Raw genomic sequence first — 14,564 nt, 5'->3', positions numbered from 1 at the left:
GGGATACTGGGCGACAGGACTAAGTTTTACGTTTAATGTGTTGGATTCGGAGGTGCTCTAGGAAGAGAAGAAGATGTAGCTTATGGATGAGCTGGTATGGGAAACGTGTTCGGGAAAGTAGGAAGGCGAGGCGGAGTTCATGTCTTTCTATGATTTCAGGGGGCTTGTAGAATTTAGAGGAGGTGGTGACCCAGGCAACGTTAGCGTCAGTGAAGATGAGCGAATTTATAGATGAGCCTAGTGGTAGAAGGAGTAGAACCCAGGTGTAGCATGTTAGTGGTTTTAGTAGTTCCAACAAGATTAGGGCTTCGTTTTGGACAGTAAGGAAGTCTGCATTCCACGTTGGTTTTATGTCGAGGGTTAATCCTAAATACTTTACTGTGTTAGAACAATGCATTGGCTGTAGATGGAGAGATGGAAATCTCGACGAAGCAAACGCCTGTAGTGAGACCAAAGATGGTGGTTTGGCTTTTCTGCGACTTTTCATTCAGTTTCAACGTATTACCCCAATTGTCCAGGAGATTCAAATGGCACTGAGTGAGAGAAGTTAGAGGATGTTGTGAGTAGCTAGGTAGACGGTGTCCTCAGGAGATGGGTGGGCGGTAGTAGTTCGAGAATGTCTGCAGTGTTCAGGTTGTAAATGAGGGGGACAGAAAGGAACCTTTAGGTACATCTCAATACGTGGGAACAGGAGTTGCTGATTGTGATCTACGTAGGACGATGGTCAAGGAAGAAGGAGGACATAGTTAACTCTGAGTGCTTAAGTTTGTACCTTGAAGAGTAGTCCAGTATGCCATACTGGCCAAAGGCTTTCTCAGATATTGCGGTAGGAAAACATGGCGGATTTTTATGTGTTTGATGGGCGATAATGTGGGTAACGTAAAGAGACTGACCACCTACGGAATAGTTTTAACGAAAGAACGCTGGGCGTGAGTCCATAGGCTGAACACCTGTGGTCTACAGGTAGCGTCTTTGACTACTGATCGAAACATCCTCGGTCCCAGGTTCTAGACTCGCCGCTGTTCCAATTTTGAATAAAAATGAGCAATGGTGACCGATGACTAATGGTATGAGTCGCCCTCGCTCTGTCAACGCTCTTGTCAAAGATGTGCGGAGAGGTGATCAAGGTATTTTATTGCCCTTGGGTGGGAAACAGCCTCTACAAGGCTAAATAATTAGCAGTGATCAACGGCACGAGGATGCAGGAGGCAATGGAAACGACTGCATTAAAGGAGACACAATGTGTATCCGCAGGACATGTGGTATTTATTTGAAAAGTGACACGATGATCTCTCCACTGGCACAAGATCGCAGTCTTCTCCCCCATTCTTATCTTCGGGAGGAGACTGCCAAGGAGGAGGTGGTCATGAGAGGACTGAATAACGAAAGAAAGGGTAACGTTCTAGAGTCAGGGTGTGGAATGTCAGAAGTTTAAACGAAGTAGGGAAGCTATAAAATCTGGAGAGGGAATATTAGAGGTTCAATCTAGATGTAATGCGTGTCAGTGGAGTGAAATGGAAAGAATACAAGGATTTCTTATCAGACGCATATATCAAATCACCAGAATATGGTATAATGTAAGTAGGATTCCTTAGGAATAGGAACGTGGGGCAGAGAGTGAGTTACTGTTAAAAGTTCAGCGACAGAGTAGTTGTCGTCAGAACCGACAGGAAACCAAAGCCGACAACAATAGCTCAGGTACACATGCTGACGTCGGAAACACAAGATATAGAGAAAGTATGTGAGGATATATAACGGGTAATTCAGCACATAAAGAAAGATGAAAGTCTAATAGTCATAGGGGATTGGAATGTGACTTTAGTTGGGGGGGGGGGGGGGGATAGAAGAAAGGTTACGGGAGAATTCGGGCTTGATAGTAGAAACGAGAAAGGAGAAAGATGAATTGAGTAGTGCAATAAATATCACTAACAGCGAATAATCCCTTCAAGAATCACAAGAGGAGGAGGTATAATTGGAAAAGGACGGGAGATACAAGGAGAGTCCAAGCAGATTAGATCATGGTTAGGCATAGATTCCGAAATCAGGTATTGGATTGTAAGGCGTATCAAGGATCTGATGTAGACTCAGATCACAATTTAGTAATAATGAAGAGATGACGATCCGTTTGGCTTCAGGGGAGGTAGAGGTGCCAGAGGGGCAGTTCAGATGTAGCACTTGATAATGGAAGCAAGACTGAAGAAAAATCAAGACGAGTTCCTCGGATTTGTCGACCTGGAAAAAGCATCCGACAGTGTAAAATTGAACAAGATTTTCGAAATTCTTTTAAAAAAAGGGCAAGCTGTAGAGGAAGAAGGGTAATGTGCAATATGTACAAGAACCAAATGGGAACAATAAGAATGGAAGTCAAAGAGCAAAGCGCTCGGATTAAAAAAGTGTGTAAGGCAGATGTAGCCTTAGCCCCTAGTGTTCAATCTATACGTCGAAGGAGGAATAACGCAAATAAAAGAAAGGTTCGAGAATGGGATTACAATACAATGTGAAAGGATATCACTGATGAGATTAGCTAATGAGATGTGAAAGTGAAGAATTACAGTATCTGTTGAATGGAATAAACAGTCTAATGAGTACAGAATATGAAGGTGAATAAATCGAAAACAGGCGAAAGTGACGAGAAGTAGCAGAAATGAGGACACCGAAAAACTTAATCTCAACATTGGGGATCCCGAAGTAGAAGTTAAGGAATTCTGCTACTAAGGCAGCAAAATAAGCTATGATGAACAGAGCAGTAGAACGACATAAAAAGCAGACTAGCGCTGGTAATAAGGGTATTCCTGGCCAAGAGAAGTCTACCAGTATTAAACACAGATCTTAACTTGAGGAAGCAATTTCTGATCATGTACTTTCTCAGCACAGTGTTATGTGGTAGTAAAACACGAATTGTGAAAAAACCGGAACAGAAGATAATCGAAGCTTTAAGATGTAGTGCTGTAGAAGTATTTTGGAAATTAGGTGGATTGATATGGTAAGGAATGAGGACTTTTTCCACAGAATCGACGAGCAAAGGAGTATATGAAAAATACCGATAAGAAGGGACAGGATGGTATGACATCTGTTAAGCCATCAGGGAATAACTTCCATGGTACTGGAGGGAGTTGTAGACAGTAAGAACTGTAGAGAAAGACAGAGCCTGGAATACATCTAGCAAATAATTGAGGATGTGCGTTGCAGTTGCTACTCCGAGATGAAACAGTTGGCACTGAAGAGGAGTTTATCAGGTTTCAGAAAGAACAGGACTTTTGGGTGATTTCCACGGCTTTTTGTGTGGAGGGCGGTACTGTGAAGAATGTTAAGCATTTCGTCACAGACTCTGGAGACATTGCTTGAGGTGGAGGTGGGCGATGTATCTTGACTGGGAGCACTGTTTCGTTGTTTAGCGAGTATCTGTGCTACTTCTTCAGCTGTTATTGCCGTTTTTAGTCGTCCTCGTGGAGGTCTGCGTAAGTATTGAAAGTTTGTTGAGAGAAGTGGGATATCTATGTCTGTACGTTCATACGCATAGGGATACGTCGAGTTTTGAATGTGTGGATCATGTGGGTTGATGAGAGTGTCTTCTGAGTTGGCCTTGCTGAGGTTCTCATGAAGCAGTCCGTTGTAGTGTGGGGTAGGATATTTTGGAGTGTAGTTGTTTCCGGAACGCCTATGGAATGTTGTCCGGTATCTTGTCGATATCACAGACGCCTCGTTTAGTTTAGTGCATGTCATCCAGTGCTACCAATAAAGTCTAGAGTGGATGAAGGAATGAGGAAGATGAAACAGATTTCAATGCGTGGCTTTCCTGCGATATATTGGAAGTTGTCATAGTTATGTAGGATTCTCACCAATCATAAATTTAACCGGTCTTTCGCTCCCCCACCAAACCGCGCATTTGAGTTCCGCCAAGGATGACTTGGTGCTTCACAGTGGTGGAACTGACAAAAAACCACGCGAGTGTGACCTTGTGTACAACGGGCAGATGAAACGTATAGTCCTTTGAGGTGTACAGAACACACCCCGCTCTTAGAACCCAGTAAACCGGTTGTGGTAGGATACTGCACGGACGTTTGCCATTCCGTACTGTATGAAAAAAGTTGAAATTCTAGCATCAACTTCGTCATTCTGGAAACAGGACCTGGAGGAAGCAGCGGACATTCATTTGTCAAAGTACTGAATATTAATGGATAACTACACTCATGCTCATAAATTAAGGATAATACTGATACATGGTGAAGCAACGCTCTGGTGGGCGGTTTGCGGGTTTAAATCACCTCTGGGTGTGACCATGAGGTACATTTACCTGCGGTCGTCGCACGATGGCGCTGGCAGCAGTCCACATGCGCAGAGGTGTGTTGGTGCATGTCAGAGTACGGTGCCGCGAGTAAGTGTGCAGACGCTATCAGACGTGCTAATGGTTACTGTGTTGAAAATGCCTCATAGACCACACATTGAGGACGTTATGAGGGGTAGAATACTAGGGCGACTGGAGGCTGGTCAAACACAGCAGGTCGTAGCACGGGCCCTCCGTGAGCCACAAAGTGTCATCTCAAGACCATGACAAAGATTCCAGCAGCCAGGAAACGTGTCCAGGCGATACAGTACCTGACGTCCACAATGTACAACACCACAAGAAGACCGATATCTCACCATTAGTGCCCGCAGACGGCCACGGAGTACTGCAGGTAGCCTTGCTCGGGATCTTACCGCAGCCACTGGAACAGTTGTCTCCAGACACACAGTCTACAGACGACTGAACAGACATGCTTTATTCGCCCAGAGACCTGCAAGGTGCATTCCACTCACCCCTAGTGACAGGAGAGCCCGTAAAGACTGGAGTCGAGAACACGGTACATGGTAATTGGAACAATGGCCCAGGTTATGTTCACGGACGAGTGCAAGTATAGTCTGAACAGTGATTCTCGCCGGGTTTTCTTCTGGCATGAACCAAGAATCAGGTACCAACCCCTTAATGTCCTTGAAAGGGCCCTGTATGGAGTTTGTGGTTTGATGGCGTGGAGGGGGATTATGATTGGTGCACGTACACCCCTGCATGTTTTTGACAGAGGAACTGTAACATGTCAGGTGTATCCGGATGTCATTTCGCACCAGTATGTCCGTCTTTTCAGGGATGCAGTGGGTCCTACCTTCCTCCTTACGGATGATAACGCACCGGCCCACCGACTTGCCATCGTGGAGGAGTACCTTGAAACAGAAGATACCAGGCGAATGGAATGGCCTGCCAACCTAAACCCCTTAGAACACGCCAGGGATGCTCTCGGTCGACGTATCGCTACACGTCTTCGAACCACTACGACACTTCAGGAGCTCCGACAGGCACTGGTGCAAGAATGGGAGGCTGTACCCCAGCAGCTGCTTGACCACCTGATCCAGAGTATGCCAACCCGTTGTGCGGCCGGTGTACGTGTGCATGGTGACCATATCCCATATTGGTGTCGGGGTACATACGCAGGAAATAGTGGCGTTTTGTAGCACATGTGTTTCGGGGCGGTTTTCTCAGCATATCAGTAATACCATGGACTTACATATCTGTGTCGCGTGTTCCCTATGTACCTATGCTATTAGTGCCAGTTTTGTGTAGTGCCACGTCGTGTGACACCACATTCTGCAGTTATCCTTAATTTATGTACATGAATTTATTTCCACCTGGACAAAGCACGTAATCGGACAATTTCTGTTACTTACTCGCGGAGGAGTCGCAACAGTGCAGCTCCTAATGATACGTCCCACCATGAATCGAGCTTATAACTACAGGTTCTGTTCAGAAAGTGTTCTTTGAAGCCGCATGACATCTCTAGCCGTTGCGTATATGTGGACAGATGCACTGTGGTGCGGCCCTTGAGTTTAAAAGTCTTCGTCACATCAATACTGAGAACTTTGTTTCACCTGCCGAGGACGGACGCTAAGTCCACCGCCGGAACGTATTGAGACGGCCACGCCTTGGGAATGAGGATATCACTCGGAACTGCAACTACATCATCAAACGCAATCTACACGAACCGACCGTTACCTGGACAACAGCTTGGTACAGAATACCTGCCGGGCGCCCGCAGAACCTCTCCGCAAAGCTAACACCACCCACGGTGCTACAGACTGCCCACAGAACGGTACCATAACCGCGAGAAAATCCCAACATCAACCACAGTACCGTCATCAAAAGCATCAGCAACAGCAGCAGTCGCATCGTCACCAGCTGCAATCTCAACGCCGCCTGCAATAAAGCCAGCTACAAAGCATGCAACGCCTACAACGGTAATTACAGGTTAACATTCCTTACCTCCAGTGATCGCACAATCTCCCTTTCACACTCAACCAAAACCTATTACAAAAAGCAACAAAGGGTTAAGTACTAGTAAGCGACAGTGTGAAGCGAAAAGGACTCTTAACCCTATTGGACGCTATCATCATGCAGATAGGAAATACTCCAGAATCTCAAAGCAATACCTTCCTCTTCCTTTTTCTTAAGCAGATGCGGCCTCAAATTCCCAAACAATACAGCAGCTCATCCCCACAGACACACCATCATCGTCAAAACCAATGATCCCTATTTCCCATTCAGCCCTGCGTAGAATCATCCCCTCTTTTGGAGGAACTGCGTCCATAAAAACCTTCACAGAACCTCTACCGGACCAACGACAGCCATTCAGAGCAGCAATTAAAATGTTTGACTTGGAATATACAGTAGTAGAGACTGAAACTGAACTGAACTCGCCACCAGGAATTAATGTATGTAATGCATTACGCATTCGTAGTGATAATGGACACCGCTAAGTAACAGGAGCGTTCAGAATTAACCGGCACCATAAATTTATAAAAAATTGGGCCTTGATTTAGCGTAGAAAGCAGCGATTCCTCCAAAATAGCGACCACCTAACCGGAAATTTCAAGACCCATCTGTCCTCATTACAAGCAACACCACCTTCACAAGCAAGGGCTGAGCCTTCAGTCCCCATTCACCTGCAACAACTGCAATCGCTTCTACCCTTTCTACTCCCACAAGTGCAAATCATAACCTCTCCCCAAAAACTTGAAATCGTCCACATACGCACCGTTGTTAGACAACTCCATACAAACGACTCCCTACACGCACCACTGAAAAGAGTGTTTGTAACCTTAGTCCTCCAACTAGTAATCCTTTGCAAAGACCCCACATTCTACAGCAAATTTTCCTCGCCATAAGGATCCTCTTCTATCTCAGTACATGTAAAGTATTCTCAAAATCAAGCCCATGTCTGATCGCACCGAAACACTCGTTTCGACTGAAGCTTCGGACAGTTTCCTGCCTGACCGACATAAAACATCCTGTATCAAAATATCCACTATTTCTGCTTCAATAAACCTCTTACTCACCCGCTCAAACACGAAATTCGTGCTCTCCTCCTCAACGAAACTTCCCTCGAACAACAAAATGCGATACGCATGTCTCCTTACATCCCATTGTTACTTCTTAATGATCCAACACAGCGTTTCGTCTTCACGCTCTTGCTTTCAAAAGTCGCATTAATCCTATCTAGTGTCTACATCCGACCTAATCATCCCATTCTTTATGATTTCCTGAAGAATATATAATAAACCTTTAATATGTATATAATGGCAGCTGATCATAACCTGCTCTCTAACATACACGCCGAAAAGCAGCGGTGGCGTCTGCTCATCAGCATTCTCAATGACCACAAAATGCAAATCCCTGTCCACATTCGAACCACGCATAGATATTACCCACGAAGTTATTATTGCTTCTCTTGAGGTCTTAAGGCACACAACAGTCCAGTCCTGGATCCAACTTCCCTTCTCCACATCTCAATACCCCTTAAATGCGAAAGCTCATCCTACAGATTATCCTCTTCATCAATGCTATGTGACCAATGAGGCAAAGTCTCAAGAACACCCATCGTCTGATAAGGGTGGTGGCAGCTGTTTGCGTGTAATACAAGTATGAGGCGGGTACAATTAACTGCGTGTCCGAAGATGCAATCATCTTTGCGACGAACCAAACCATTCCCTGTTCCCTCCCTCCTGAGACAAAGTGACCATTACTAAGACTGTTTTCCAAGTGGAACATTACGGAGAATTGGTATGAGTCGACCCATCAACTTTTTTTTGGTCAATTGATGGTGCAATACGTCGCGTAATATGTCTCGTGCGCTGCACGTCCTTAACACAAGGATACGCGTAGCAATCGTGCATTATACACTCCTGGAAATTGAAATAAGAACACCGTGAATTCATTGTCCCAGGAATGGGAAACTTTATTGACACATTCCTGGGGTCAGATACATCACATGATCACACTGACAGAACCACAGGCACATTGACACAGGCAACAGAGCATGCACAATGTCGGCACTAGTACAGTGTGAGATGACGCTTCATCCAGTCCCAAACATGCTCAATGGGGGACAGATCCGGAGATCTTGCTGGCCAGGGTAGTTGACTTACACATTCTAGAGCACGTTGGGTGGCACGGGATACATGCGGACGTGCATTGTCCTGTTGGAACAGCAAGTTCCCTTACCGATCTAGGAAGGGTAGAACGATGGGTTCGATGACGGTTTGGATGTACCTGCACTATTCAGTGTCCCCTCGACGCTCACCAGAGGTGTACGGCCAGTGTAGGAGATCACTCCCCACACCATGATGCCGGGTGTTGGCCCTGTGTGCCTCGGTCGTATGCAGTCCTGATTGTGGCGCTCACCTGCACGGCGCCAAACACGCATACGACCATCATTGGCACCAAGGCAGAAGCGACTCTCATCGCTGAAGACGACACGTCTCCATTCGTCCCTCCATTCACGCCTGTCGCGACACCACTGGAGGCGGGCTGCACGATGTTGGGGCGTGAGCGGAAGACGGCCTAACGGTGTGCGGGACCGTAGCCCAGCTTCATGGAGACGGTTGCGAATGGTCCTCGCCGATACCCCAGGAGCAACAGTGTGGCTAATTTGCTGGGAAGTGGCGGTGCGGTCCCCTACGGCACTGCGTAGGATCCTACGGTCTTGGCGTGCATCCGTGCGTCGCTGCGGTCCGGTCCCAGTTCGACGGGCACGTGCACCTTCCGCCGACCACTGGCGACAACATCGATGTACTGTGGAGACCACACGCCCCACGTGTTGAGCAATTCGGCGGTACGTCCACCCGGCCTCCCGCATGCCCCCTATACGCCCTCGCTCAAAGTCCGTCAACTGCACATACGGTTCACGTCCACGCTATCGCGGCATGCTACCAGTGTTAAAGACTGTGATGGAGCTCCGTATGCCACGGCAAACTGGCTGACACTGACGGCAGCGGTGCACAAATGCTGCGCAGCTAGCGCCATTCGACGGCCAACACCGCGGTTCCTGGTGTGTCCGCTGTGCCGTGCGTGTGATCATTGCTTGTACAGCCCTCTCGCAGTGTCCGGAGCAAGTATGGTGGGTCTGACACACCGGTGTCAATGTGTTCTTTTTTCCATTTCCAGGAGTGTAGTTCGAACGACTCGACAGCATTTCGCAGGACGAGTCGAAGGAAGTCGAAGGAACATTTCAGTCTGTAGCTTCCTTCCCCGACATTTATGTTGTATATCTACATATGTGCTCCTCTAGCCACCAAGCGGTGTGTGGCGGAGGGCACAATTCGCGCCAAAGTCATATCCCTCCCCCTCTGTTCCACTCCCGGATCGCGCGAGAGAAAAACGACTGCCTGAACGCCTCAGTACGATCTGTAATTTCCCTAACCTTTGAATGGTGATCATTGCTCAATTTGAAAGTTGTTGGTAATAATACATGCTCTACATTCTCGACGAAGATCGGATTTCGGAATTTAGTGAACAGTCCCTTCCGTTTAGCGCGTCATATATCTGCAAGTGTGTCCCACTTCAACCTTTCTATGAGATTTGTAACGCTCTCGCGATGGCAAAATGTACCTGTCACGAATCTTGCCGCTCTTCTTTGGACCTTCTCAATCTCTTGAATCAGACCCAACTCGTAAGGGTCCCATACACACGAACGATACTCTAAGACTGGACGAACTAACGTATTGTAAGGTACTTCCTTTGTTGAAGGACTGCATCGCTTCATATTCTACCAATAAACTGCAATCTAGAGTTTGTCTCGCCGTTACTTGTGTGATCTGATCGTTCCATTTGAGATCATTTCGAATAATCACACCTGAATACTTGACGGACGTTACCGCTTGCAAAGGTTGGGCATTTATTTTGTACTCGCACATTAATGGGGATTTTCGCCTTGTTATACGCAGTGGGTTACACTTACTAATACTGGGAGATAACTACCAGTCATTACACCATGCTTTTATTTTATGCATATCCTCATTGATTTGTTCACAACTTGCGTGTGACACTATTTTCCCGTAGACTACAGCATCATCGGCAAACAGCCTAATGCCGCTGTCAATACCATCAACCAGATCGTTTATGTGAATCGTAAAAAGCAGCGGACCTATTACGCTGTCCTGGGGCGCACCTGAAGTTACGCTTGTTTCTGTTGAAGTCACCCCATTCAGGACGACATACTGCTCCCTGTCTGTTAGAAAACCTTCTGTCCAACCGCATATGTCATCGGATAGACCGTAAGAGCACACCTTTTGTAGCAAGCGAGAGTGCGGAACTGAGTCGAACGCCTTTTGAATATCGAGAAATATGGCATCAACCTGAGAGCCAGTATCTAGAGGCTGTTGTACATCATGCACAAAGCTGTGTCTCGCATGACCGCTGTTTCCTAAAACCGTGCTGGTTTCTGCAGATGAGCTTCTCAGAGACTAGAAAGGTCATTATGTCTGAACACAAAATATGTTCCATGATTCTACAACAAATCGATGTCAGTGAAATGGGCCGGTAACTATGTGGATCCGATTTTCTCCCCTTTTTATAGATTGATATGACCTGGGCCTTCTTCCAGTTCAGTGGAACTTTCCGCTGTTCCAATGATCTCTGATAGATGATGGATAAGACTGGTGTTATATTTGTAGCATAGACAACATATAATCTTACTGGTATACCGTCTGGGCCAGATACCTTCCTTGGATTCTAAGGATGTTAACTGTTTTACAATCCTAGATACACTAAACACTGTGCCAGCCATCCTTGCGTTTGTTCGATAACTGAAAGAGGGAATGGTGCTGCAGTCCTCTACCGTAAACGAGTTTCTGAAAGCTAGGTTTAGAATTTCGGCCTTATGTTTATCACCATCCGTTACGTTACCCGTACTGTCAGTAACAAAAGGTATTGAATTATTTGTAGCGTTCATAGATTTTACGTACGACCATAATTTTTGGGGTTATTTTTAGAATCTGCAGATAATATACTACTTTCAAATTCGTTAAAAGACTCTCTCATTGACCTTTTGACAGCTGCTTTCATTTCGAATAATTTCTGTTTGTCAGCGGGGCAGTGACTACGTTTAAAGCGACTGTGAAAAATTCTCTACTTTCTCAGCAACTTCCTAATATGTTTATTGTACCAAGGTGGATCCTTTCCCTCCCGTATAATTTTTCTAGGCACATACTTTTCTAGCACGTGGTGGACAATACTTTTTAATTCCAACCAAAGATGCTCAATATCTTTGTGTGAATGCTTGGAGTTGACTATGAAGATATTCATTAATGACACTTTTATTTGCTTTCCGAAACAAGAAAACTCTACGCTGTTTCTTTGGTGTTTTTGCAACTGAAATAGAAGCCACAACGACATTATGGTCGCTAATACCTTCTTCTAGATTAACTTCCTCAAAAAGATCAGATCTGATTGCCACCAAGATATCTAATATGCTCCCATCTCGAGTTGGTTTTCTAACCAATTGCTCAAGGTTGTATGTTGCGAGCGCTCCTAGAATAACTTCACACGAGTCTTTGCTTCTGCCCCCTGTGATAAACGTGTAATTTTCCCAGTCAATGGATGCCAAATTAAAGTCTCCACCTATAACTAACGGATAAATTGGATATTTATTTCCAATGTACTCAAGACTTTCCATCAAACCTTCTGCGACGTTTGTTGCGGATGCTGGTGGCCTATAAAAACATCCTAATACAATGGCCAATCCTTGTCTGATTGATAACTTTCTCCAGACTATTTTACAGTCAGACTCAGTATCGATCTCAACTGCGTTTAAACAGCTTTTAACTGCAATGAACACAGCACCTCCCATATTATCAGTCCTATCCTCCCTAAACATTGCCCAATCTGAGATCAAAATTTCACTGGTATTTGTATCTGGTTTCAACCAGCTTTCGGTTCCTAATACAGTATTGGCATTGATACGGTTTATTTCGGAGAGTAACTCGGGGATCTTACAACTGACACTTCGACAATTTACTAACATGCGATTTATCAATTTTAAGTCCTATTTTTGTGATATACAGTAATACAGTATTGGCATTGATACGGATTATTTCGGAGAGTAACTCGGGGATCTTACAACTGACACTTCGACAATTTACTAACATAAGATTTATCAATTTTAAGTCCTATTCTTGTGATTACATCGCATTTGAAACGGATACTTGTTGCTTTCGAATATTTTATGGATGTTATCTGAAACTGTGATCTTACCAATGCACATCCTCGGTCCGTCGCTGAATGGAAGATACGTGAATCGTGGACGCCTCTTGCTGTTCTCGTCGCTGAACCTCTCCGGTATAAAGCGGAGAGGCTCCTTCCAGTACCGTGGGTCCGTGTGCAGCCCCAGCAGGGAAACGACCACGGCTGTGTTCTTGGGCAGCACGAGGTCCGTGCCCGGCAGTCTGTAGTCTTCCGTGGCCCTTCTATCCACGAAGTTCAAAGGTGGGTGCAGCCGCAAGGTCTCTAGAGAGGAAAGGAGCAATTTTAACATACGACATTAAATTTGTCTTCAAACCGACCTTATACAATTTTTAAACTTGGGCTGGGGACAAGCTACTTCTTTTGAGAAATCGCCCACAAAAAAAAAAAGAAAAAAAGGATAGTTGAAGTACATGCATTGTGATATTTTGTTCAGATAAGTCATTGTTTTCGAACATACGAGTACACCGTCCACCACATTAACATGCCCATCCATCAGAAGCCTGACCGCTGCGAGACGCGCTGGAAGAGTTAATGAAGTTCTGAAAAGTAGCAACAGGGATTTGGAGCCATGCCAACTCCACTGCCATGGCCCGCTGCGCTGGGTTTCTCGGTAGAGGATCCATAGCGCGAAGAACACCATCGAGGTGGTCCCACTGATTCTCGATTGGATTTAAATCCGGGGAGTTTAGTCGCTAGGGGAGTACGGCAAACTCATCCTGGTGTTCTTCGAACAACGAACGCACACTGCGAGTTGTGTGGCAAGTTTTAATTGTTCTGGTGGTAGATGCCATCGTGCCGAGGAAAAAAACTGCATGTAGCGGTGGACACGCTCGCCTACGATAGATGCATTCTTGTGTTGATCCGTTGTACCTTCCAGAATGACGAGATCAGCCAGGATTTGCCAGACCTTCCTCTGGTCTGGACTTTTCCGACGATTGGTGCAGGGACATACACGCCAACGGCCATCCGTCAGACGGAGCGAGGTGGCCCAGTGGCTAGCACACTCGACTCGCATTCGGAAGGACGACGGTTCAATCCCGCGTCCAGCCATCCTGATTTAGGTTTTCCGGCATTTCACTAAATGCCAGGATGGTTCCTTTGAAAGGGCAAGGCCGACTTCCTTCCCCGTCCTTCCCTAATCTGTTGACACACGCGACCAAAAAACAACCCGACTCAGATGGAGCATAAAAAGTGATTCATCTGGAAAGGCCACCTGTCCACTCAGTGGACGTCCAGTTACAGTATTGTCCTGCAAATTCCAGCCATCGTCGCCAATGAACAGCTTTCAGAAGTCAACCTGGGTCCATGAACAATGCGCCTGCTGTGGAGACTCATATGCACCAACGTTTGGTGAACAGACGTAAAGGAGATACTGTTGATAGCACCTAATTTCTTCTGGGCAGCCAGTTGCTCAACAGCTACTAATATATTCTTCGGTACATATTTCCGCTGCCGTTGTTCACCCATGTCATCTATGACCCGCGTTGCTTCTCAGTTGCATCGGCACTGGTCTTTGATAGCACCATTATGCCACGCTCGGCTTTAACCACAGCGGCAAGATAACTTCTTACAGACTTAGCCATTTTTGAAATTCTTCCACTCTTTACCCGAAAAGCCAATGATCATACTCTTTTGCACATAAGTAAAACTGCTGTTTCAACTTTGTGATAGAACTGCACTGTCACCCCGACGAGCTTTGTGTATCCTCGAGTGCTGGTGCTGCCACCTGTCGTCTGTGAATGGTTATTGCACCTTGACGTCGAACATAGGCGGTGGGCACATAAATGTGACTGGACGGTATCTACACAAACAACATATTTTTGGAATGGTAAATTCTACCCCAAAAATTTTATTCTTAAAAATTCGTCATTAGTTACTAAGCAATGTTTACTCGTAAACGGAGTTCTCTTAACGTGAGTTAAGACTGACTTACCACAATTTACTTGCTGCACAAATTAACAAAGCTCTCAAGAGCACAAGTTTAAAAGGCCCAAATTGCTTCAGTTTTTTATACTGA

General features: G+C 45.7%; 1 protein-coding gene across 1 annotated transcript in view; it reads right to left on the bottom strand.

Moving 5' to 3' along the window:
• Window positions 1-14,564, bottom strand: part of LOC126285136 (cytochrome P450 6j1-like) — a 106,928-nt gene that overhangs the window by 13,172 nt on the left and 79,192 nt on the right. Inside the window, exon 6 of the mRNA XM_049984456.1 lies at window positions 12,557-12,808. Within this exon, the coding sequence (XP_049840413.1) occupies window positions 12,557-12,808 (252 nt within the window). The remainder of the gene's footprint in view (window positions 1-12,556; window positions 12,809-14,564) is intronic.

The sequence above is a fragment of the Schistocerca gregaria genome, chromosome 8 (assembly GCF_023897955.1).
Source record: "Schistocerca gregaria isolate iqSchGreg1 chromosome 8, iqSchGreg1.2, whole genome shotgun sequence".
NCBI classification, from domain to species: Eukaryota; Metazoa; Arthropoda; class Insecta; order Orthoptera; family Acrididae; genus Schistocerca; species Schistocerca gregaria.
Note: the sequence above shows the minus strand (reverse complement) of the source record. Positions and strands in the feature narration are given on the sequence as shown.